Below are 26021 nucleotides of genomic sequence, written 5' to 3'. Positions count from 1 at the left end.
AAAATTTCATGGTTCTCAATGCATTTGTACCAGGCTTTCTCACTTGGCATTCAGTAAACATTTTGTGTATATTATTTTAGTGACATTTTTAAGCCACTTTCCCCAAATCCAGTACCACTTCCTGTGCAGGTCATCATGAGTTGCTGTATATGAATGTACTCACCGGATTCCGTATTTGATCAAAATCAATTCTTAGAAATGTCTTGAACAGAATTGTGGGTATGTTTTGAATTTGGCAAAGCCATGAGCCAAATGATTCTTCCTCCATCTGTACAATGACTAATACTGCCTAATAGTGGGTTTTTTTCCCCTTAGCAATATTTTAAACCTCTGCAAATCTCTTTAGTTAAAGCATTTCATTGTTTTGGGTTATGGTGAGTGGTGCTGAGTATCTTTTCATTTATTCACTGGCCATGTGTGTGTGTGAGAGAGAGAAAGAGAGACAGAGACAGAGACAGAGATACAGAGAGACACACACAGAGAGAAAGAGTATAGCCTTGTTCTATGCCCCAATTTTCTCTTGAGGTTTTTCTCTATCTTTTTAATTTAAATGTATGAATATGTCCTTATTTTGGACATGTATCAGTTGTCACATGTTACGTTTTTCCAATTTATTACTGGGGCCCATAATTGGTTTTCCCAAATAGCAGGTACTATTTTTGCATAATGAGAGTTATCATTCTTGTTGCTCAATCCTCATGTCAAGCCCATAAGCTCCTTATTGAACTCTATATCATTCTTTGAGTTTTCCTCCAATTTTCTTCTGGTGCTGTCTGGGTTTGGGATCAAGGATTGAATGAGCTTGTCAGCCTGGCTACCCCCCAACCAGGGCAGGACATGATACAGAGTCCCTCCTCAAAGCCCCTGCCCTTGCTGCAGTTCTTCTCATTGGAACTGCACAGAGAGACAGCAGAGAAGCAGCAGCGTCTCTGATACTCTGGGCAGAAGCCTGGAGCTAGCAGGTGTTGGCCAAGAGAAGGCAGGTGACATTAGTGCATTTCACTTGATGGCCGAATGCTTCATAGATGGTCATCTTGGAAAGGAATTCCCCACCACCACCACCACCAGGGTGTGAAGGTAGGAGAAGGCTAGGGGCAGGGAGCACCCTTGAACTGCAGCAACTCATGTCCCCAGGGCTGGGCACGAGTCAAGTGCATGTTCAAAGCCACGGGTGAATTCTGTCACTTCATTGACCCGACCTGACCCCTCTCACCACCGTCTTCTCCATTGACCTAGTCGGATTCTGTGGCTCTAAGCACCACATCCCCTGGAGTGGCCCAGACAGTAAAGCAAGGTTCTATTATGATTTCCTTTAGATTTCTGAGCTACCAATGAAAATTCTTCTCAAATATATCTCATGAATAAGCTGATGTTCCTTGATCCATGGACATTTGCACAAATTCCTAAACACAAATGTTAAAGCTTGATCATCATGGCGATGGTAATGAGCACACAGCCTACTTCTTCTGAGTTCTGATTTTTCTCTTTCTTCTTTGACTCTCTGTTGTCACATTTGAAAATTATAAAGAGGACCAGTGGGCAGTGGGCAGCACCAAAGTATGGATAAAGAAGAGGGTCTGGGGGTTGGAGTGATAGCATGGCAGGTAGGGCATTTGCCTTGCACTCGGCCGACCCGAGTTCAATTCTCAGCATCCCATATGGTCCCCTGAGCACCGCCAGGAGTGATTCCTGAGTGCATGTGTATTGCCGGGTGTGACCCATAAAGAAAAAAAAAAAAGAAAAGAAGAGGGTCTGATCTGGTGGCTTTTGCTTCTATTCCCAGTGCATTGAGGAGACATCCTGATCATTTTTCTTGGCTCCCATAAGACTCTTTTTCCCCTGGGTGGGAGAGAACATGAATTTCCCACACTGTACACGTAGAACAATGACCAGAAAGTATGTCATAAAACATATATAGTCCAGGGCTGGAGCAATGGTACAGCAAGTAGGACGCATGTGGACAACGTGGGTTTAATTCCTCGGCACCACATATGTTCCTCCAGCCCCGCTAGGAGTGATCCCTGAGCACAGAGCCAGGAGTTAGCCCTGAGCATCACCGGGTGTGACCCCACAATTTAAAAAATAAAATAAAAGCATGTACATTACAAAAGCAACACTTTACGCATCACAATAAATGATGGAATCACTTTGCTACCATTTATTAAAATGACACTGTAAAACTTCTAATAACACTATTGTAGGTGGTAGCCCTGGGCGGGCACCAGTGGCTCATACCTGAATGTGATTAATTAGCACAAATTGGAGCCTGTTATCAACTTCTTAATTACCTCATTGATGTTGCCACATAAGTGCCCAATCACCTCAAACTCCAAGTAATTTCCTGTGTAGTGGCACATGAAAGGTATTGACACATATTCTTAATACTAAACAAAAAAATTTATCGAAATGTAGTATTATGCTAGCCTGTTACTCAATTTTGGGCCCTTTGGTCAATCAGTAATATATTTGACAACAGTTGTTTTTGTAGCTGTTTTATTGAGATATAATTCACACAGGTTATTCATTTAAAGGGTTTGATTCAGTGGGGTGTAGTATATTCACCCATGTATTGAAACATCACCTCTGTCAATTTTAGACCTACTTCCATCCAAAAAGAAACCTTATGTTCTTGAGTACCTTTCCCAGTTCCCAAGACTTCAGTAATTGTTTTTTCATTGGTTTTTGGTATTTTTTTTGGTACACATCAGTACCTTGGAAAGACTGGTTTGTTAATTCATTTTTCAATGACAAGAAATAACTCAGCATTATTCTTTGACTGAACTTCTGACTCAGACTGCTACCCAGAGAACTGCTTGCATTTTTGTCTTCCTTTTCATTTAAAAAATACACATGTAGTTATTTATTTCCTTTGAACAGCTGCTACCAACTGATTCCTAAAATAGATGTTGTCATATGTCTGCTAAAAAGGCTGTTTAACAACATAAGCATTCTCTAGATCTAGCACAACATAACCTGTCGAATCCAGGTTCATTGCCATTATAATTCCATAGCAGTTATCTGTCCTACTTCTGCGTCTATTTGCATTTTATGAACATTTTTACCTCTCTGTGTACCTTGAAATTGATTATAGTACCAGCTATAGATATGCAACTCGGGGTCAGGAGGAAAAATTCACCAGCCCTTTATGCTTTATGAAAAATCAACCATTTAAATATATATGGCAAAATAAAATCTGTTGAGACATTCTTTTTTCTTCTTGGACATGTCTTTGTAATAAAAGTGCAGTTTTATTAGGTTATAGAGCACAGCACAGCTATGAATTACACACCATTTCTCACCCTGGCTCCTTGCCTTAACTTTTACTTGCATTACATTCCGAAGATGCATTTCATCTGAGATGGAAAGGGAGCATTTTAACACGAATGTGATTTCATCACAAGGCAGAAAAGAACCCGTGGCCTCTATTTTAGAAGATGGAACACCGTAAAACTAAAAATTTTAAATCAGTGTATCAATATTTTATTGTCTCCTTAAATACATGAAATTGAGGATGTATTGAAACCTGATTCAGTGGTGAATGAAGGCTCAAATAAAGCAGTTGCCTCTGAGAGAGGAGAAAATAATACTGAAAAGGCGTCCTCCTGTATTCCAAATTCATACATTTCAAGAGGAAGAAATCTATTAGCCACTCATTCTGGATGGCTGCATGTTCTCCTTATTAATGGTGAGTCTTTATATGGATGAAATCTCACACATGCACACACACATTTCATCACCCACAGAAATTTTAAGTCTCCTGTTCACACTCTATCCTGATATTCAGTACGACCTGCTTTACTTTATAGCATTTGGCTAAGATTACTTTTAAATGTCTGCCACATCATATAGAAAGATACCTCAAAAAATAGAAAGGGCATGTAAAATCCTGTTCCTTTCTCATCGTTTCCATATAAACCTATCAGTGACTTCTGAGTTGGCCCTCGCGTTAAAAATCTGTCTAGGTACACTGAATATTTCTGACATTATAAACATTTTTATTGCTTTTTGTTAGTACAGCACGAATTTTGTTTTGAATGGATCCCAACATGTACTGCAGGACACATAAAAGAAATCACCTCCAAAAGTGTGAAATCCTGTAGCTATAAGAAGGCTGTTTCCTCTCCCTTCCCCCAAGTCATTTATCTTACTCTTAGCTTGATATGAGGTCAGATGAAGTAAATAATATATGAGAAATACCATGTTGAAACAGACCGATCTTGGCTTTTGCCATGCAGATGTAGGGATCTCCCTGCCTTGAGAAGGATTCCTGGCCAGCAACAATAAGAAATACCTTTCAAGTCCGCTCAACTCCAGTTAACGCCAGATGTAAATATCTTGTCTGTGAAATATGGTGCTGTTTTCTCGGGTTTAGGCCATCATTTTTGCAGAATGTAGCAACATCTCCCATCTAATGACAAGTGGAAAGCATAATACAATATTTACCGTGCCAGCGCTACGTTGCATAAATATTTAATTGGCGCTGTGTATGTCATTTGCTTTTACTTTGGTGGAACTGAGAGCAGCATGTTCAGAGAGAAATACGTACATTCAGAGGAGGAAAAGGAAAAGTAACTAGTATATATAAGGTTAAAAATATATAATAATCTTCACAGATTGCCTGGAATTCCAGGGAGGAAGTCACCAGAACAAGCTTCAAGTTGCCTGGCATCACTGTTCAAACAAAGGTCTTATCCTTGCAGATTGAAACGAAAGTCAGATGTATAGACGTTGAGTTTATTGCTTTTCCACAATCTGAGGATGTCTACAGAGGACTCACCTGGTCTTTCTGTCTTCAGAATGAGAATCCTCGGCTTCTTCAGTGATTCACTAACCCAACACCAGAGCGTGACATAGCCCTCCATCTATCCGTCTATGCACTCAACACTTTCTCACAAGGGAACTCTATGCTCAGACACTCTATGCTCGGAACTCTATGCTCAGTCATCCAGCAGGCATGTATGTGCTACCATAGTTTCTTTAAGGAAATATCAAAACAGACCGCTTACTAATAATCCTGATGACCGTTTTTATGGGAAGGGGAAAAGCAGGCACCTCGGGGAGCTCATAAAATTTAGGACTTAACTGAGTCTGAGCATTAGAGAGAGGTTTTCCTGCTAAAACCAGAATAATAACTTGCATTATGTGTTTTGACAAATGCTGACGTAAGGGCAAATTTTATGGGTTACCACATAAACCTAAATGCAGCCTAAAAAAAATCAATTCTGAGGAATAGTAAAACCAATATGTGTGATACAGGAAAGGTAAAATCTGCATGTATGTGAAAAGGAAAAAGAAAAATGATTTTATCCGTTGGTTTTCTTGGTTGAGTTAACCTAGCTAACACCCAATTTTGTAATTTCATCTTGGAGTAGAAGGTAATCTTTGGAAATTTGGGGTTAGCCATTATTAAAATTCCCCTAGCACATATAATTTCTGTCGATCCTTTTCCCTAAAATTTAGTTGAAATATATCCAGACTTTAAGAATTTTATTTATGGGCCAGAAAGATAATACAATGGGTAAAGGCAATTGTCCTGCATGTTGCCAACATGGGTTTGATCCCTGACACCATTTATTAATCCCCAAGACGAGCCAGGTGTGACAAAAAAACAGCCAAAAAGAAAGCAATTTTATTTGTGGATCTTAGATATAGTGGGTGATGGGTAAGGTGCTTGCCTTCACTATAACCCATGAGTGTGACAAAAAAAAAAAACCCTTTAAAATATAAAAATATTCATATATATTTGTAAATATAAATAATGCAAATATTGTTTATTAATATTACATATATTTTATTTACATATTTATATAATACAAAGAGACTCTTTTAAGTTTCCCAAGTAAAATAGTTTTAAACTATTAAGTGATTTATAGTTCTTTCAGAATACACAAGAGTACTTAGTCGATCTATTTTGAAGAAAATGTTTTAAAGACCGGTTGTTTTCCAGTATCTCAAAGTTATAAATTGGAAGGAAGGGGCGGGATAAAGATTAGATAAGATTAGATTGCTTTGCTTTTGTATTTGCTAACCAAGGAAGTCTGCATTCCAGCTTCCAGAGTTGGGCCTAAAGATTCCAGGATCATTACTTCAGGGCTGTCCCTTTGTGAATTTTGGACATATTTATTTTGGGTTTCAGGTTCACATGGTGGGGGGGGGTGCCTAGGGGCCTTTCCTAGCTTTGTGCTCAGGGGATCAAGTCAAACCAAGGGTTTGGTGTGGAGGGTGCCCATAGTGCAAATGCCTTAACCCCTGCATTGTCTTGCCAGCCCTCTCCAGTGCTTTTAAAGATGAGCATGTCCCTTTAGCTCAAAGGTGAAACAGACAACTCCCATGGTCCTGATTTCTGCATCCTGCCAGTCTGGCCTGTGATGATTCTCCGGACCAGTCACAGTTTGCTATTGGCTATTTCCTCCCACACCGTTGGGCTCTTCCTCCCCTCCATCACTGTCACGAAGCCTTCCGTAGCCACTGAAGGAGAAGATGACCTCTCCCCAAGACCCCCCACTTCCCAGCGTGATGGGAAGACCATCCGAGTGCCGGGGATTCTAGCGTCTGGGCTCTCGGCCCTGGGAGCAGGAAGCGGTTGGAACTCTTCCGCACCCCTCAGAGTGGAACTGACTTTTCACAGGCGGTTCCTTCTAATCCTTTTCAATATCACAGTCAATTTAATTCCATTACACGTAGCAATTATTGAATGTCCCTTCTCAACATTCAGTTCGCCAAAGTGGGGGAGATGGAATCTTTGCCGCGCTGATCCCGCAGTCTCAGAAGGGAAACTGGAGTGTGGGCTTGTCATGTGGCACCGCCGAGGCCTGGGAGAGAGTTGTTTCCATGGGTGGACACTCGAGCTGAACGACGTCAGGACTGGGACCTTAACCCCACACTCCTGGGTTTCCTCATCAGCACAAAGAGCGAATAGTGCCGCCCGGGAAAATACCTGACAGACTTATTGCTCCTGAGTACCAAATGAATTGAGCTGGTATGGAAACAATGACTGTATAATGAATCAGTATCTCCTTCATACATAGACAGCAGCAATCAGAATAAATGGACAAATCGTAAACAGTATTATCCAAGTCCAGGTGGAAACTGTTGGCTATGAAAATGTTCACTGAGGACTGAGGAGATTGGGCAATGAGTAGGGCCTTTGCCTTGCATGCGGTCCCCCTGGGTTCAATCCCCAGAACCCCATATGTTCCCGAGCTCTCCAGGAGTGAGTCCTCACCACAGAGCCAGGAGCAAGAGCTGAGCGCTACCTGGCTTGTCCCCCACATAATCCTCCACCCCCCAAAAAAAAACACATTCTAGGAGTCATTGCTGTGTGAACTGAAATTACCTTAGGCCCTTTCTGGGGTGGGTGCGGGGCTTTAGATTTCAGCCTCAATGCCCCCTCTCTTTCCACTAACTCTGTGCGTCATGCTAGCAAGGTCCATGTGTGATGTGGTTCCACAGCCTTCTGGGAGGAGCTTGGAATTTGTGTATGAAACTCCACCAATTTGGTTTCCATCCTTGCAGATCAGCCGACATCTCAACCGTTCTTGCCTATTTTTAGCGTCACGATATTTTTAGCTTTCACGTCTTCAAAGAATTTCCTGGAGGACCTTCGGAAAGAATCCCATACTGAGACGCACTTGCACCTTCGGAGCAGGAAAGTGGGCCACTTATTTTTAGGCCAGGAGAGTTAGCCCACGGCCACCCAGGAGTGCTGGCAGCTCCCAGCAGCCTGCCTGGGGCTCAGAGCCACTGGCCTGTGTAGCTTGCTTTGAAATAGATACATTTCCCCCAAATGCTCTGCCAGGCTTCATTCATAAGAGTGAAGTTGAGGAGCAGAGTGATAGTACAGAGGTACTTGCCTTGCGAGTCACTGAGGACCCCAGTTTGAATCCCCGGCCCTGCCTCTAGTCCCCCAGACACCACCAGAGTGCAGAGGCGGGAGCTAGCTCTGAGCATGTACAGGCGAGGACCCAAAAAAACCAAACCAACAAATAGGAAAGAAAACAGTTCCCAAGTTACCTTGCTGGGCAACCAGATTTCTGACTTCCGGGAAGCAGTTTCCCATCGCCCCCAAAAAGAGAGATGAGAGGCTTCTGAAGGCATCCCTCCCGCCTGTCATTCCTGATGGTAGTGAACATGGACCCCTCCTTTGCCCCCACCTGCAGCAGGAGGCTGCAGGGCCCATCAGGCTTTGGGGTGTAGAGGGTGGGCTGCCAACACCCATCCTTAAGCCTGGTGGCCCTTAAAAGGCCTCAGGGGTCATAGGTTTGGTTTGAAGTTGTCACCAGTTAACCACACGCACCCAGCCAGACCCTTGCCCAGATCACAGTTGGTCACTCAGATGCCCAGAGCACAGCTGGTCTCCCCGTGCCCAGTCACAGCCCTTCTCTCCGAGGCCCGCTTTGGGAGTCTCAGCTGAGAACATACAGATGCTTAGCAAGCGGCCCTAGTTCTGGGTTCACCGCAGCCTATAATGAATGAACCAGACTGACTCTAAGGAATCCGCCAGTCCTTGGCTCTTGGCAGAATACTAATTAAAGTGTCTGCGCTTTCCAAAGAGTTGTCATTTTTAGTTCTATTCTACTACTAAAATTAAAAAAAGTCAAAGCTGCCCAGAAAAAAAGAAAAAAGTATGCTAAATAGGTCATTAGCATATGTACGGTTTGTTCCCAAGAAGTCGCAAGTAGCTTAGCCTGCTGTGTCAAGAGAGGTGAGTCCAGGGGCCCTGGGGGCCAGGCAGCTAAGAACTCATAGAGGCCAGAGTGCTCACACAGAAGTAGGGGTGCGTGCCAGCTTGGGTCCAATCCCAGCAGCCGATGCTCCCTGCAAGCCCCACCAGGAGTGATCCCAGAGCACCCGGTATGGCCCCCAAATTTAAAATATAAAAATAACATTCACAAAGGAGCACTCGGTGGCGTCCACCTCGTGCTGACAGCAAAGCCGAGTCTGAAGCAGGCTGGAGCCGGCTAGATCCAGGGGGTGGTGGCGTTCTGTATTCCAGGGCTTCCTGGCATCGCTCCCCTGCCCTCTGGTGTCCACAGCCATTTCCTTGGTGATTCCACTGCCCAGTGGCCTCACACCCATGGGCTGAAACCACTGCTTGACCCCGCCATGTCGCAGCTAGGACAGTTACGGTGAATGGAGAAGAAACTCGGGTCAGAGCCAGCAGCCCAGCACACCACAGCACGAAACACTGATGTCACTCACTCCTGAGGTAACATGGACACCAGTATGACATCACACACCTCCACCAGCATCAGTGTGGGCAGCCCGAGCCATGCTCTCCGATGCAGTACCCTGAGGAGCCGTAGTTAAGGGTCAGTTGTGGGGCATTTAAAGGTCAGCTGCAACTCAATCATGAAAGCTTTGTAACTGTATCTCACAGTGATTCAATTAGAAAAAAAAAATTTTAATTGAAAAAATAAAGTCGGCTTTGAGTCTTCATAAAGGAAACCGCAAACTCACTGTCCTGAGAGTTTAATAACCATCGTGATTGGTGGTGGAAAGCCAAAAATGGGTCGAGAAAGTTAAAAACAAACAGCTTACCTCCTTCCCCGTCCCCCAAAAACTGTTCATTCATAAAACCCCACACTTCCCATCATTACTCCCCAGCCCTTGCTAGAGTAAATGTTACAGTGATCAAATCCCATCCCGCCATTGGGATCATTCTCTTTTTCATGCCAACAAGAGCACATGTTTCTGTGAAATATGAATTATGCATTCACGTATGTTCGCATGAACTATGACTCTCTTTGAAAAGCCACGTGAGTTTTAAAGGCACCGTATCTGGGTCAGCAAGGTATAGACTATTGAAATACTATTAGCCTTAACCATTAATAACAAATAATAATGGATTCAGATGCCAAAATATTGCCTACCACTGTTCCCTCAACATGTATATGCCCACAGCAGGAAATCCAAAACAAAAGCTAATTTATGGAAAACTATGTATTTCTAATGACAGTTTGGAGCGGTAGGGGGTCCACGTTACAAACTGCCTTCTTCGGGAGAGGCTTTCATTTTACACTGACGCCTTGGAGGATTCTGGAAGCAGACATCGCATCAAATTATTGCCCTATATTTAAGAGCATTTTTCTTCCTCTGTAAAATACAGTCATTTCATAGGGGTGTCATGTCTATCTGGAGTCAGGAAACGGAAATGTAAGTGAAGAAATGTTGCTTTCTAAGCCTCAGATACCCAAGGAACCTGATCTTGAAAGGGTAGTTTGGGGAGCAGAGGGATTGTGTAAAAGGAAAGACAGTATCCTCCAAGCAGCTGACCAGATACAATCCTCAGCTCCACATGTGGCTCCCCTGAGCACTGTGAGGTGTGACCCCAAAACCAGAAAACAAGACTAGATACAATAGTTTGACTCTTCTTATATTAGTTTGTTCATTTGTTTTTGGTTTGGGGCCACATCCCCTGATGCTCTGGGATTATCCTGGCTATGCACTCAGGGGATCACTCCTGGTGGTACATAGGGGACCTTACGGGATGCCGGGGATCAAACCCAGGTCAACAGCATGCAAGGCAAATGCCCTCCCCGCTGTTACTCTCTCGCTGGCCCAGTGTTTTCAAATTAAAGCAAAGAACAACAACATTTATAACCGGTGTATTGCTGCCTTCTAATGCCAGCTGTCTTTTTCCGTGTGTTCAGTATTTATCCTAAATAATTCGTATTTTAAATGTGTTGGCTTAGGATATCTGGAAGAAACCTCTGAGAACACAGAGGGAACCATTTCCAGATTGTTTTTTGCAGAAATGAAGAGTTCTGACTCCGTGGCCCAGATCTCCTTAAATAGAAAATAAAGACCCCACCAGAAGCCACGGGGCTTAGCGTTGGAGGCAGGCGCCTGACTCCAAAGCCGGATTCCCATTCTTTCCTCCTCCAGCTTCAGCCTGCGTGCTCCTGCATGCATCTTTCTCTGGAAAATTCTTTTGAGGGAGATGTGCCGGGGTGGATGTGAGCTGTGTCGCTGGCCATGAAGGAAACCTTTTCACCTTCGGTGGGGCTTGGGAAGCTTCCTGACCTATCTGGCCTCTTGCCCCCTTTCAGGAAAAAAAAAGAATCAAATAAAATCACTCAGCTCCCCTCCCACCCAAATCTACCTTCTTTAAAGCAACAGACAGAAACACAACCCTCCCCCCACGCCCCCTCAGCAGAGCTGTCCTAGGTTCCTGCAGCCCCCACTGTCCCACCTAGCACTCCAGCGTGGCAGGGGCGGGGCATAGTTTGACCCACCTTGGAACAAGCTGTCTCCACATCCCAGAGCAGAAAGACAGACTCACAGGGACAGGCGTGTCCAGTACTCAAGCTCTGTCAAATTGGGCTTTTCCCCTCCCTGATGGCTCTCCAGTGAGACCAGATGCTTTGCCTTTGGGAGAATGTCTGCTCCATCCTGCCTTACTGGGAGTACCCATCCAAGAGTGCCAGGGATGCCAGGAATTAACCTGCACATTGCCAAAATCTCAGAGCGAGCCCACCCGGGCCCCTGTGTCCACTGTCCAAGTGATGGATGTCAGGGGCGCCGGCCTTTAAGTGCACTGCGCACAGCCCTGGGAAGTCCCTCCAAGACCTGTCAGGCAGTGTCAGCCGCTGACCCACCCCTCCTGCCCATCCCCACCCCGAAGTGCTAGAGGACAAAGGCAGGCAGGCATGGGGACCAGCTGTGCTGGCCACTTCAGCGGCAGGGTCCTCAGAGATGACACCGGCCGGGGGCAGCCTCTCTCTCTTAACAGGGAGCCACGTGGCATGAGGTTCATTGCTCCAAGCATCCCACGGGCCGGCGTCTGTGCACCCAGCCCACACAGATATGGTCAGACCAATGGAGGCCGTTTGTCCTCTGGGCAGAAGTTGCGCTAATGTCACAGTTTTCTTTCACGTCCATCAGTCCCGAACAATCAGAGGAAGTTCCAGCGGGCTGTCATTTCTCTCACTTGAGCAGCCTTTGGACCTGAGAGAGAATTACTTCAGAAAATGTCCCCATTAGCCCCTGGCTAGAATGTGGTCTCCAAAGTCTTTCAATTAGAGAGGGGCTCAGTTGGGTGCTTTTTTGTATCCTTTCACGTTGACTGAGGAAGCTATGGTGGAGGGGAAAACAAACCCAAATGTTATAGAGCGGATGCTTCTAATAAATACTTTGACAGGAAATGTCTTAAATCAGTTATGACACGTGAGGTCATGAGAAACCTTTTTTTTTAATGTGGTCTAAATGTACCATATCTCAGCTGGGAGTGGAGGTCTAAAATATTCCACAGACCTCAGGTAGAAAAACAGTCACGGGGTCAGAGCAATAATACAGCAGGGAGGGCGTTTGCCTTGCACCGGCATCCCATATGGTCCTCCGAGCACTGCCAGGAGTGATTCCTGAGGGCAGAGCCAGGAGTAACCCCCTGAGCATCACTGGCTGTGACCCAAAAAAGCAAAAAAACAGTCACAGAAATGGAGGTCCAGGGGCCCAGAATCTAATGAGGTCAGAAGGAGGCCACAGTAAACACTGCACTAGTTACCAATCAATTCTGTGGCCGAGGCCAAAGGTGCTTCTGTCCTTCTGTCCTGAGTCATTTTTCGAGTTGATCTTGTCAGGATTGTTTCTGCCCTGGCTAAGGAGATGGCATAAAGGGTATGCCTGGTCACTTTGTAGATGGCAACTGTCCATTACTGTAAGAACTCAGAGAGGGAGTGTGTGTGTGAGAGAGAGAGCAAGGAATCATCTGGAAACCTGTGTTCTCCTGAGAAAGGAGAAAAGCCAGAGCCCTTGGTCTTCATGATTCCTTTGGACTATTCGCTGATTCTCCACTTAGATCCCTGCTTTCTCAGGAACCAGTTTTTGTTCTAGGGTTCCAGGCCCCTCAACATAATTTCTAGGAAAGTAGTGAAAGAGCTGGTGTATATTAAGCTCTTCCCCTCCCAGACTAGAGGGCGAGCTCCGCGGGCTGACCATTTGTTTCGTATAGGACGCTCGGGTGAGATCCCAATACCTCATAGTTTCATAGTTCCCCCGCCCCATCATCCCAGAGTGTGGACATCAAGCATCACTAGGTTTGGCTCCCCCTCCAAAAATTAAGAGTTTTTTTTTTTTAAAAAAAAAACCTGTTCCCCCTTTCGGCCCTGTCTCATTTCCTATTGGGGATAGAGTCCTCCCAGTAAGCCCCTCAATTAAAAATATGCCCATATCATATCCTGGAGCGATAGCACAGCGGTTGGGCGTTCGCCTTTCACGCAGCCGACCCGTGTTCGATTCCTCCGCCCCTCTCGGAGAGCCCGGCATGCTACCGAGAGTATGAAGCCCGCACGGCAGAGCCTGGCAAGCTACCCGTGCGTATTGGATATGCCAAAAACAGTAACAATAAGTCTCTCAATGAGAGACGTTACTGGTGCCCGCTCGAACAAATCGATGAGCAACGGGATAACAGTGACAGTAATCATAGCCAGGAGCACGTTCCAGCACAACTCAGAGAAGGGGTTCTCGGAGCCAAATGTGTGCAATGCAAGAACAGCAGCAAAAAACGGGAGGGACGTGTGCAGGGGAAGTGGAGGGAGACCATTAAAGTTTGAATTTCAGTCGTGAGTGGGGGGCCCTAACATCCTGTGCGGCGCTGGCACGAATGTGAGAGCTGTCTTAGCACCATGGTCATGTTACTGCAAACCTATCAAGTATCATGTTCCTGCTCTAATAGTTAAGGATACTGAGAGTCGCACCGTAATTATAGGGCTGTACAGCTGTAATTGGTAGATCTGTGATTCAAGCTCTAACCGTTGTTGCCCAGGGTTAAGTGAAAGCAGGAATGGAAGAAAGCCAGAATGCCATACTGGAACGTGGAGGTGGGTGCACTCTGCTTTCGTGCAGTCTGAGGGACTTGCTCAATTGTTTGTCGTATGCTGATGAGCCCAAACAGGAGCTCAGCTCCTACTTCTAGTCACAAAAATAGAATCCGTCTTCGAAGTCAAGACTCTTAAGATTTTCCTGAGTCTCAGGTTTGTTAAAAAAAATTTTTTGTTGTTGTTTGGAGGTCATTCCCAACTGTGTCAGGGCTTACTCCTGGCTCTGTGCTCAGGGATCACTCTTGGAAGAATTTGGGGGACCATATGTGGTGCCAGGGATTTGAACGCAGGTCAGCTGTGTGCAAGGCAAACACCTCACCCACTGTGCTCTCTCTCCAGCCCAGACTCCAGGGATTACTAATGTTCAGTTGTCTTTATTCATTCATTCATTCTCCAGTCAGCTCTGTGCTCAGGGTTGCTCCCGGTGATGCTCAGGGTGCTGTGTGTATGGGCACAGACACGGGCATACAAAGCGGGCACACAGCCCACTGAACCGTCTTTCAGGCCAGCTCTTTGTATCTGGATCCAGATCATCTGTAAATGCGTTGGATGGGAATTGAGGTTCGTGGGATTCGGTGTGAGTTAGACTGCTGGTCCCTAACAGTCACCATTCCTCACTGCAGCCCCACGGCTTTCTTTGGGGTGATGGGTCAGAGCATCTATTTCCGGTGTGCTGAGATGACCATCAAATGCGTGGACCATCCCATCCTGTGTCAGTGGATTTAATTAATAGTCGAGTCCTTCACAACACAACATGAGTGGACCCGTCCAAGCGCTCGTGGCTTCGTACAGCCCCAGAATGTTTAGTGGATTGTGTGGCAGGTCTCTGGAACCTTCTCATTGTGCAGGTCGGACTTGGCATCACCCAAACTCCGCCCCTCCACCATTCTCCCTGGGTCACCTGGCCCAGCCTCTCGTGGCTGTCATTCTTCCTCCCACTCCTAGGCAGGTGATGGCTGGGGTGGCCTGTTGGGACAGCATTTGTCTCCTTCAACTGGCTGCCTCTTTCCTGGAAAATTATATCCTCAGGTGTATCCGAGTTGTGACAGGCCGCACCATCTCCCTGACGTTAGGCTGTCCCTGACTCGTCTTCTTTCCCCATCCTGCCTGCCTGCCAGCGAGCCTGGGTGTGTGGTGAGCAATGCTGCAGCACGAGAGAGAGAGAGAGAGAGAGAGAGAGAGAGAGAGAGAGAGAGAGAGAGAGAGAGAGAGAGAGAGAAGAGAGATAGAGAAGGAGAGGGAGAGTGAGTGAGAGAGGGAGAGAGTCTGTGTGTCTGTATGTGTCTGTGTCGGGGCATTTGCTAGAAACGAGTCTGTGGAAGTTCTGGTCCTTTGCTTCTAAGGAACTGCCCCGTGCCTTCCCATTGCCCCTGTTGAACTCATGACAGTACACATGGGTTTACTGGTGAGAGCCCCAAGGTTCCTTTTATTTAATATGCCTAGATAGATATGTTTTATTTATATTTTCATTATTACTTTTTAATTGAGTCACAGGTCACAGTTACAAAGCTGTTCATGTTTGGGTTTCAGTCATACAATGAGCAAACACCCATCCCTCCACCAGTGTACATTTCCCACCACCCATGTCCCCAGTTTCCCCCCCACCCCCTCTCCCAGCCTACCTCCATAGTCTATAGCGCTCTCTCGCTCTTGCTCTCTCTCTCTCTCCCTCTCCCTCCCCTCCCCTCCCCTCCCCTCCCCTCCCCTCCCCTCCTCTCCCCTCCTCTCCTCTCCTCATGTTTCTTCCTTTGCCTACTCTCAGCACACAATTCCCATCCAGAGTGATCATTCCCAACTATCTTTGCCCTGGGACGGCAAATGCCAAAAGGCTTTAGTCTGGAGCGCCATGGTTTGGGCCAGTGACCTTACAGTCCACTGTGCAGTCTCATGAGGCCACCCTCAGGTCTGTCTCTTCTCACTCTGCCCTTTCTCTCCTTGATGGGTTCATGTGTCCTTCCTCTTCACCACTTTGCATGGCTGTGACAGGGAAAGGATAGGACAGAAGGTGTGTCCTTCGAGGGGGCTGGTGGCAGAGCACAGGCTTGTATGGGGGAGGCCCTGGATTTGATTCCCAACACTGCCAGGTGTGGACCCCAGACAGCTCCTTGTGTCCTTGGGTGTTATTGTGTGTCTGTTCCATGGTGTGTCATTGGGGAACTTCTCTTCTTGTGCACGCCCTGGCTGTTCTGTGCAGCTGTGGCACGTCCCTCGGATTGGGGGAGGGGGTCCTTCTGTCAACCTTTGACCAGAATGTCCTAGAACATTGTGCCTGTTGCTTCTCTGTGCATTTGTTCCAGCTCTCTGTGGGGCTGTACCCTAAACCCTCCTCATCACTTCATCACCTCCCTGCAGCTTAATGGGGAACCCCTACCCCAGAGCCTTAAAGAAAAGCACCAGGAGGCAGGAAGGCCAAAATCCCACCTCCTCAAATGCTATCGTGTATTACAGAGGTTCCTTTTTGGTAATTCCCGTGTTTTTTAGTGAGGGGGAAGGTCAGAGATTGAGTCACCCTTGCGATGTTTAAGGGCTAGCTCTGGCGGTGTTCAGGGCACCCTCTCTGGTACGGGGAATCTCTCTGCGGCCAGCCTCATGCAGGCACTTGAACCCTTGTTCTACGTCTCCGGCCTTCGGTCATTCCTACACTTGAAGTACAGTGTTCATTTAGAAAACCATAAAACCAGTGGGACACCCCTTTCAGATGCAGAAGTAGCGTATTACCGTATTTCACCATGGAATTGTTGAGTCACTCCCCCCCCCCCATATAAAAGTAGGGTATTACCATATTTCCCCACATAGCCACCATATTCCATTGTGGGTTTTTTTTTTCCAAACACACTGTCCCTATTTAAGGGGAAAACTGTGCATAATGGTCGTGCTCCACTGTTTTGCATAACACACTTGGCATATAATCTGAGTAAACTGTGCATGGAAATACAGTCCTCGTCCTTCTGAGCCCACTTTGGGCCCCCCTGTAGTTCCCTGTTGCTCTCCTCTCTAGAGACTATCAGATGTTTTGACTTTGGGGCTCCTGATTGAGTTTGGTGCTTCCAGACCTCTCATACCAGGCTCACACACTCTCCGTGGCTTTGGGGAATGGCTTCTCTTGCCCAGTGTTTGTGAGATTTCTTGTCTTGGGCCCAGCCTGCTCCGCTTCACAGTCACTGCTCTGTCAAGCTGCCGCGTCTGACTCTGCTAGGCCGATTTCTTGCTGACACCCAGCTCTGCAGCTTCTGGGTGAGGGCTATTACAAATAACGCTTCTGTGAACATTCTTGTTCACGCCTTTTGTTGCTGTGTGTGTACATATTTCTCTTGGAGATGTAGACGAGACTTTTGTCGACCATCTGGTGACTTATCCACCATTTCTAGGATATTTAATAGGAGGAATACATTCCAGTTCCAAACCACCCACTTACAAGGGATCTTGCGAAAGATCGTGGCGAGCTGGTAAACATGGGTTTGGAAACATGTGTCTGGGACTCGGATTTCACACATGGACGACTTCCCATTATATTTGCTAGTGTCAGGACGAGGATAAGGTAACAGCTTATGGGTGTTTGGGTTTTTTTTTTTTTAATGTTTGAATGAAACCTAGCTTTCATTACTTGGAATGTGAGATTTGCATTCAGCCATTCAGGTAAGTAGAAGCGAGGGTAGACATAGGAATCATGAAATAAGATGAGATCAGTTCCCCCATTCTACGTTAACTTCTTCAGTCATTCCTGAGTCACAGCCTCTGTGCTCTTGTTTCATCTCATAGATTGTAATAAGAAGGGGCCAGATTCAAGTGCAACAGCCACTAGGGCACTTACCTTGCATGCTGGTGACCCAGTTTGATCCTGACACTGCATATAGTCCCTGAGCATCTCTGTCAGGGTGTCCTGGACTGTCCCTAGCCTCACAGGGGCTGATTAGTGCCTTATCCTTGAACCTGAGTGTTAAACCACCAGCACAGTTCACCCAGAATAGCAGGAGGGGTCCCAAGGTTACCTGAGTATGCTTGGAAGGATCCTCCCCCCTCCCCACCCTCGTCCCCCCTCCAAAAAAAAATACAAAAACCTGAACAGGATGATGCCAGTGGCAGACTGTATTTGAAAGCTCTGGACATCGGGCATTTTAAAGTGTGACGTTTACGCCGAGCACACACATTCCAGAGCTCATCCTTAAAGAACACTGCTGCAGACAGCAACCCAGCCCTGCCATGGGCAAAATCACCTCCTTGCCTTAAATGAGTGAGGCCTGGGGTCAGTTCTTACCACCCCTCACACACACACACACACACACACACACACACACACACACACACACACACACACACACACACACACACACACACAAAATCACAGACACACATTTACAAACACATGCACACACACGCACAAACAGGCTCACACACAATCACACACATGCACAAACAGACGTATGCGTTCACACACATGCACACACAGTCACATGCATGCACACTCATACTTACATGCACACACATATGCACATACATGCACACACATACATGTATATTCACATAGAAATACCTGGAAGTCACAATATAATACTAAGAAACCTGTATCAGGAACAAAAGGTAAAATTTAAATCTATAAAAATACTACTTCTCTCATTTGTAACACAGAAATACCCTATTCATTTTTGTCATTTTTAAGTTATTCGTGGTTTTTCTTGGTACCAGAGATGTGCTGTACATCTGAGCCACGGGCCCACCCCCCTTTTTATTTCCCCATGTTTGGGGGCCATGCCCAGCAGTGCCTGAGAGCTGCCCCCTGCTGGGAGCTTGGAAGTTGCTGGGGGGGAGGGGGGGCGGGCTGGGGATAAAGCCCAGGCCTCCTGGGAGCAGATCCTCACGCTCGCCCTTGCAGCGCCTCCCCGGCCTGACGCCCTCCAACTCCCACACTGTCTTTAAGACTCAAAAGTGACGACGTCCCGGGTTCTTGATTTCATGTCTTTGTCACCTCCTGGCAACAGTGTCCGTGAAGACAGTCGAGTCTGATGGGAACGTCCATGTGTTTCCAGGACGGCCCCTGGAACGTGCCCACGTATGAGCCCTCCCACCCGTGCCCCCTGCCTCTGTCCTGGTGGCCTGGGGGTGGTGACGCCTCTCCCCTCTGCTCCAGTGTGCCCTCTGGGCTCAGGCAGGACCGGCACCCCAGGGTGCTCTTCCTGGAGTGCAGGGGCCAAGGGCTCCCCTGAGGGCGCATCTGCTTTCCCGCTCAGCCACTTGCGGCTTGGTTCCTGCCACTTTACTGACACCTCCTGTGTGTTGTATTTCTCACCGGGCCCATGTCTGCCAAGGCATATCCTGTGTGCCAATCTTCTTCCCAGCACACAGGCATTCCTGTAGCATCGCTGACGTGTGGGGTCACTACCCCCTTATTCTCTGTCCCTCTCCCCTGCTCCTCCCCCACCTCTCTCACTGTCTCTCGCTTGCTCGCTTGCTCATGCTCTCTCTCTCCCCCCTTTTCCGTCTCTCTCTCTCATTGTCTCTCCCTCCCTCTCCCTTTCCCACCCTCCCCTTCTCCCTCTCTCTCCTCCCTCCTTCTCCCTCTCCCACCCTCTCTCTCTCCCACCCTCCCCCCTCCCTCCCTCCCTCTCCCTCTCACTCTCCCTTCCCTCCCTCTCCCTCTCCCCTCCCTCCCTCTCCCTCTCCCCTCCCTCTCTCTCACACACACATTCTCAGTCTCTCTCTCTCTCTCTCTCTCTCTCTCTCTCTCTCTCTCTCTCTCTCTCTCTCTCTCTCTCTCACACACACACACACACACACACACGTTGGAGCCAGTTTCCGAACACTCCATATTTGCATCAAAATCTTTGGTACACATAATGCGCGTCCAGAGCTCTCTAGCTGCCAGCATCCCCAAAGCTTCTGCTAGACTGAGACCAAACCACTGTTGGCCCCTCTCCTCAGCACAGCATGAAGCGAGAGAGGTTCCTGGATACTCATATTCCTGGTGCTCGTTAGACAAGATCTTAAGGAGAACTACAATCCCATTTTATTGAGGTTTTCTGTAATAAATATGATAAAAATAAAGCCATTGCCCATCTGGCAAAAAATAAAAGCTCTTTCCAAGCACAAATGTTATATGATAACACTTGACATGTGGGCCCCCAGATCCCAGGAATTATCTCTATTTGCTCCATTACATGAGCCAGTCTGTAGTTTAGAAAGACTTTATGTGTTAGATATAAGCTCACTTGGTCAGTAGTTCTTCTGGGTGGACACATGGACACCACTGGGGTATCCAGGATGCTGTGCCCAGGGTTTGCTGTTCAGTCACACCTTTTATTTCTGGGTGCAAAACTGGCTCCTTTTGCTTTTATTTGCAAGTTGCTTAAATGCCTGTAACCTGGGAAAATGTCAGGTGTGAAAAGTGTCTGGAGAACTCGTGACATTCTGTTACTCAAAGGCAGCATCGTTTAATGACAGAGAAAGTTACAGCTCACCGTTATGCGTTGACAGTCTTTACATTCCAGGGTTCTGTGACAACTGGGTCTTCATCTGTGAAAAATCAGACTTTCAGAGGACTTGTGGACAGTCTCTAGTTGAAAGTTGACATGGTTAAACTGGACGGGGTAGAGGGGACAAAGGCTGTTATCTGGGGTTGGTATGTTTCTTACAGTAGCACAACTGTACATCAGCTATTGTTAATAAAGGAATGTGAGGCTAGTGAGAAAATAGCCCTAAACTGTTGTCTTTTTTAAAAAAAAATAGTGTAATGGACTTTTACTTGCCAGCCAGTATTTCCATCAAGCAATTATGAATGAATAGCGAACACATCGGTCTACTCGTCACCATTTAGGTATTTGTTTCTTCTTTACTCATCTTGCTGTTAAATCATTGCCTTTGTATTCACAAGTGATCTTTTTTTTACATTTTAAACCCTCAGAAAATAGAATTCATTTCTGTGACAGATTCCTCTCCACACCTGCCTATCAGGTAACAGATAGGAACAAATAAGATACAAAAATGAATGAAAACAATCTTCAAGAAATTCTAAACAGTTGGGGAAGCCCAGCCCAGGGACTCTCTGCTGAGGAGGAGTAAGAGTTTATTTTATTTTATTTTAAGTGGGTGGAAGGGCGGGACACACCACCCCAGAAATGCTCAGTGTTTACTCCACTGCTCAGGGATCAATCCTGGTGTCACGCTCAGGGGCCCTTGTGTGATAGCAGGAACAGAACCAGGGTTGGCCACATGCACAGCAAGTACCTTATGCCTGCCTTACCCCTCCAGCCCAGAAGTAGGATTCAGTGGGTAAAGAGTATCCCAGGCACAAGCAACTAGTTATTGAGATGTATCACATCAGGCGACTGCAAACAGTCTCAGCATCTGGAGTATGGGATAAATCAATGAGGTACCTGTAGACAGAGAATGCTCCTGCTTCCTCTGTACTATCTAGAAAGTTCATCTCAATTAAGGTAGGTGGAGCCAGCCTCATTAGACCTAATGGTTTACTTGCACCAACTGATGAGTTCATTAAACCACCATTATATCACTTGTCTGTTGAGGAGTGACCCCAAATCCAACGACTTCCAAAGGCCCTGCTGTATCCCCTCTGCCAGGTGCATCTCCTTTCACTGGGGAGTTAGCACGAGCCTTTTACAGCGGGAGTTCACCCCCCTCCCCCCAGCCCCTCACTCTGCTTTTCAGCTTTGGTGCCTTTTCCCTCCTCTCTGCTCAGTTCCACTGTGCCTGGTTAGCAACACAGTGCCCCAGAAATTCTTCTCAGTGACAGGCTAAGTGGCCATCACGGAGTTTCCTCAGTTTATATTTAGCCCTCCTTTGGGGTTAACTCCTCAAGTCTCTTCTGTAGAACCTAGGAGAAGGCTCCAGTAAGTGTTGATGGCTAATATGACAGTGACTGTTCTTCTGTATTTGAAGAAATAAAAATGATAAGCTTAATTGTTTATATATTTACATGCAATAGATATATAAAATATAAAATATATATATTTTATGTGTAATATACATTTCCAATATTTATTATATTTTATATAATGTTATATATTTATATATCTATAAATATATGTCATAATTATGTGTGTTTATATAAATTTATACTTAGAATTTATTAATATATTTTTATTATTTTATATCTATAAAACAAAGTTCCCGGAATGCAGCTGCGCAACCTCTTCTTGTCTAGTTCTCCCTCTCAGAGAACCCTACCGAGAGTATCCTACCCGCACAGCAGGGCCTAGCAAGCTCCCTGTAGTGTATTCACTATGCCAAAAACAGTAACAATGATGGGTCTCATTCCCCTTACCCTGAAAGAGTCTCCAGTGTGGCACCATTGGGAGGGACGAGTAAAGAGAGGCTGCTAAAATCTCAGGGCTAGGACAAATGGAGATGTTACTGGCACCCACTGTAGCAAATCGATAAACACAGTGATACAGTGATGTCTATAATATGTAAACTATATGAAATGCAATAAATAGATATATGAAATACATAGTGTATATTATATTTATATATTATATACTTTACAGTATTTTATATAAGGTAACATTTTAAAGCAACATATTCTAACTATTCTATATTTATGTTTATAATTATAGTCTTCTAATTACCTCTTCTACGTGTTTTAGATAAAGAGAATAAGCATGTGAAGGTTATAAACAATTGGGAGAGGGCTGAAGAGCTAGTCTAGGGGGTGAGGCCCATGTCTCGTGTATCACTTTAGCCCACCTGGTTCTACTCCTCCAGCACCACATATGGTTCCAGAGCACTGCCCGGGGTCACTCCTCAGCACAGAGGCAAGAATAGACCCTGAGCACCACTGAATGTGGCCTCCTCTCATACACACACACACACACACACACACACGCTCACACACACACACACACACAAGAATATCATAATAAGTTTCAGAGTCAGGAAGCTAGTGCAAAGCACGTAGCTTTGCAAGCTGAAGACCTGAATTTGATTGCCCAGCGCCATGTGCGGTGCCCCTTCTCGCCCCCAGCACTTTCAGGAGTGTCCCCAGAGAGAAGGCAGTTGGGATAGAGAAAGGACCATTGTGACAAAGATAGTTGGAAATGATCGCTCTAGGCAGGATCATTGCCCAGAGATCATTGCCAAAATAGGTAAAGGAACAAACATGATAAGTATCTGTGTTTCAGATCGTGGTGCCCAAAAGGAGAAAGAGAGAGAGAGAGAGAGAGAGAGAGAGAGAGAGAGAGAGCACACCAGGCTGAGGGGATGGGAGGAGGGGGTAATGGGAGGGAAACTGGGGTCACTTGTGGTGGGAAATGGACACTGGTAGAGGGATGGGTGTTGAATCATTGTATGACTTAAACCCAGTCCTGAACAGTTTTGTAACTGTGTGTCTCATGATGACTCAATAAAATAATAATAAAATAGAGAAAAAAAAAAAGAGTGACCCCAGAGCATCTAGCTTGGAGCAGCCCTCAAGCACCCCTAGGTCTGGCTCCCAGACCTGAAATCATAAATGTCAAACATTGGTAACCGTTTGACAACCATCCGAGCTGCTTATCCCTTAGGATCTCAGTGAAATCCCCCTCGGAGAGTGCCTTTGGCTGTGCCCGGGCTCGGTGGGACCCGAGGAACTCCCAAGCTGGCTCCTCCGCAATTTGGGATCTTCACACGTACGTCTTTCCACCCTGCGCAGCTTCGTCCAGCCTCGTCCTGCCTCGTGTCCGCGGGCTCATGTGTACGCGCATTAACCCAGATGAGCAGGTGCCTGTTGAGAGCACAGAGTAGCAGCCGAATGCTGAACGCGGGCAAGTGGCCCAAGAGACGGCGCGAGGACTCGACCCCAGACAAAGGAGAGCAAAGAACCGCTTCCTCCCTGAGTGCTTCCTAATATCAGTGCACTGCCTAATGCCCGGTCACTGTGCCACGGTCTAAAGGCCACCAGGGCCCGGAGTGGGTCCCAGCGTGGCAGGGGTTGGACGAACGCTTTGTGATTTTTATTTGGCAGTTATCTTTGGTATTTCAGAACATGGAGGGCTTTAGCTGTCCACATGACGCTTGCTCTAAACATATTTTGCATTTGCTGTTGTAGCTAAAAGCCACCGACGTTTAAACAGCTCCTATTCTCTCTACCCCCCCTCCCCTTCACAGCGATGCATCTATTTGGCCTCAACTGGCAGTTGCAGCAGACAGAAAATGACACATTTGAGAATGGAAAAGTGAATTCTGAGACCATGCCAACCAACACTGTCTCGTTACCTTCCGGCGACAATGGTAAGAGGAAGAATTACGTGTCCGGGGTTGCATTTAGCCTTTCTATCACTCTCTTTTAGCTCATATGACATCCTCTTTTGTATGGGAGAAGGAAAATGCTTGGAAATGACAGATATTACTCTTTAATAAATGCATTTTACGAATGGACCTAAAAGGTTAAAAAAAAAAAGTACACATTTTGATGATCAGAATAATGTGATTTTTTTCTGCCTTTTGTGTGTGTGGCAAGGCTCTTCTGCCTTTTTCTTCTGTGCCTTTTTCCTTTCATTTTAGTACACGTTGAATTAGAGCCTAATTACCTGGGGTATACAATGCTTTCTTCATTCACCGAGTTTGTAGACTTGGAATACTATATTAATTTTGTCCTGAAACCCTTTAAATACAAAACACATTACAGGATTATAACTTATTGATCTTTCCTCTGGTTGCCCTTTTGCTAAATCCTTAAAAGTTTGCTCTTGAAGCTAACAGCCTTTCAAATCATTTGGCTTCTGAATTGAAAATGGACTTGAGGAGAATCAGAAAATGCTGTGTTTTGCCTTCCTGATATAAACATCCAGGAAAGCATCTCTCTCTCCATCCGAATGCTGATATGAGGTGTTCCCTTCTAGTATTTTCCATGGATCTGCATCTTGGCGTGTGGCAGAGTCTGTCTGTTTTGAAAAATGTCATAATACTTTAATTCTGAAAGCAACCAGAGCAAGACCCCTGCCTGTCACAGGAGACAGTGGTGGCCTTTAAACCTCTCCTAGTTCTTGCTCTGTTTTTTTGTATGTCTTCTCTTACCCTTTGGCATGACTCTCTATGCACAAGTGCAGGGAGAAGCTGCTGCTCATGCATATTATTTATTCATTTATATGCGATGACTTGGACCTACCATCTTCTGTGGGCAGGCTCTTTTCTTTGTTGTTTTCTCTTTGCAGTCTTTCATTTTCCCATCTGCCATTTTATTTTTACAGTAAAACCTGGGGGACCTTATGTTTCTTCCTAGGATGGTCAAAGAATTTGTGATCGTATGTATATTCTTAGGAATGATAAACTTCCCCCCCCCCCATTCCCACCTCTGGTCTGGAGTCATTTCATGATACTTGTTCCAGAAAACTCTTAACTGCTAGCTGAGAGGCCATCATGCCTGGGGAATGACAATGATAGTGACTAGCAGACTGCCAAGGAGGGAGGAAGGAAAGCTTCCTGGTTAAAACCGCAGGGTTTGGTATATCTACCCAATGGAGTACTATGCAGCTGTTAGAAAAGGTGAAACCATGAAATTTGCACATAAGTGGATGGACATGGAGAGTATCATGCTAAGTGAATTGAGTCAGAAAGAGCAGGACAGACACAGAATGACTGCACCCATTTTGGGGATATAAAGTAATATAATAGGAAAGCAACACCTAAGGACAGTAGAGATAAGGGCCAGGAGGATCATCCCACGGCTTGGAAGCCAATCTCATGTGCAGAGGGAAAAGGCAGGTGGGATGGAGAAGAGACCACTGAGTAAATGATAGTTGGAGGGTTCACTCGGGATGGGAGATGCGTGTTGAAAATTGACTATGGACCAACCATGATGGCTGCTTAGTGCCTATATTGCAAACCATAGCACCCAAAAGGAGAGAGAGAATAAAAGGGAATGTGTCTGCCACAGAGGCAGGGCGTGCGAAGGGGTGGGGGTGGCGGGAGGGACACTAGGGACATTGGTGGTGGGGAATGGGCACTGGTGGAGGGGTGGGTACTTGAACATTGTTTGATTGAAATGTAATCACAAAAATTTGTAAGTATGTATCACATGGCGATTATTAAAACAAAAAAGGATTTAAAAACCACGGGTGGGACAGGTCACTGAAGTCAAAGAGGATTCTAACCCAAACTTGAGCCTTTCACAAACACTGATAAGGCAGATTAAGGATGTTGCAAAAACACTGGTGAGCTCTGGGGGTCTGGATAAACAGCCTCGGGAGGGGCTGGTGGGTGGGGTTATGAACC

At 46.1% G+C, this 26021-nt stretch overlaps 1 protein-coding gene across 6 annotated transcripts in view; it reads left to right on the top strand.

Annotated features, from left to right (window-relative positions):
- The window catches only part of TENM3 (teneurin transmembrane protein 3), a 1301134-nt gene that overhangs the window by 1132997 nt on the left and 142116 nt on the right, over nt 1-26021 (top strand). For all 6 annotated transcript variants that reach the window (XM_055131945.1, XM_055131963.1, XM_055131957.1 and 3 more), the window contains one exon: nt 23916-24038. In XM_055131945.1, the coding sequence (XP_054987920.1) occupies nt 23916-24038 (123 nt within the window). The remainder of the gene's footprint in view (nt 1-23915; nt 24039-26021) is intronic.

This window comes from Sorex araneus, chromosome 1 (genome assembly GCF_027595985.1).
Source record: "Sorex araneus isolate mSorAra2 chromosome 1, mSorAra2.pri, whole genome shotgun sequence".
NCBI lineage: Eukaryota > Metazoa > Chordata > Mammalia > Eulipotyphla > Soricidae > Sorex > Sorex araneus.
Note: the sequence above shows the minus strand (reverse complement) of the source record. Positions and strands in the feature narration are given on the sequence as shown.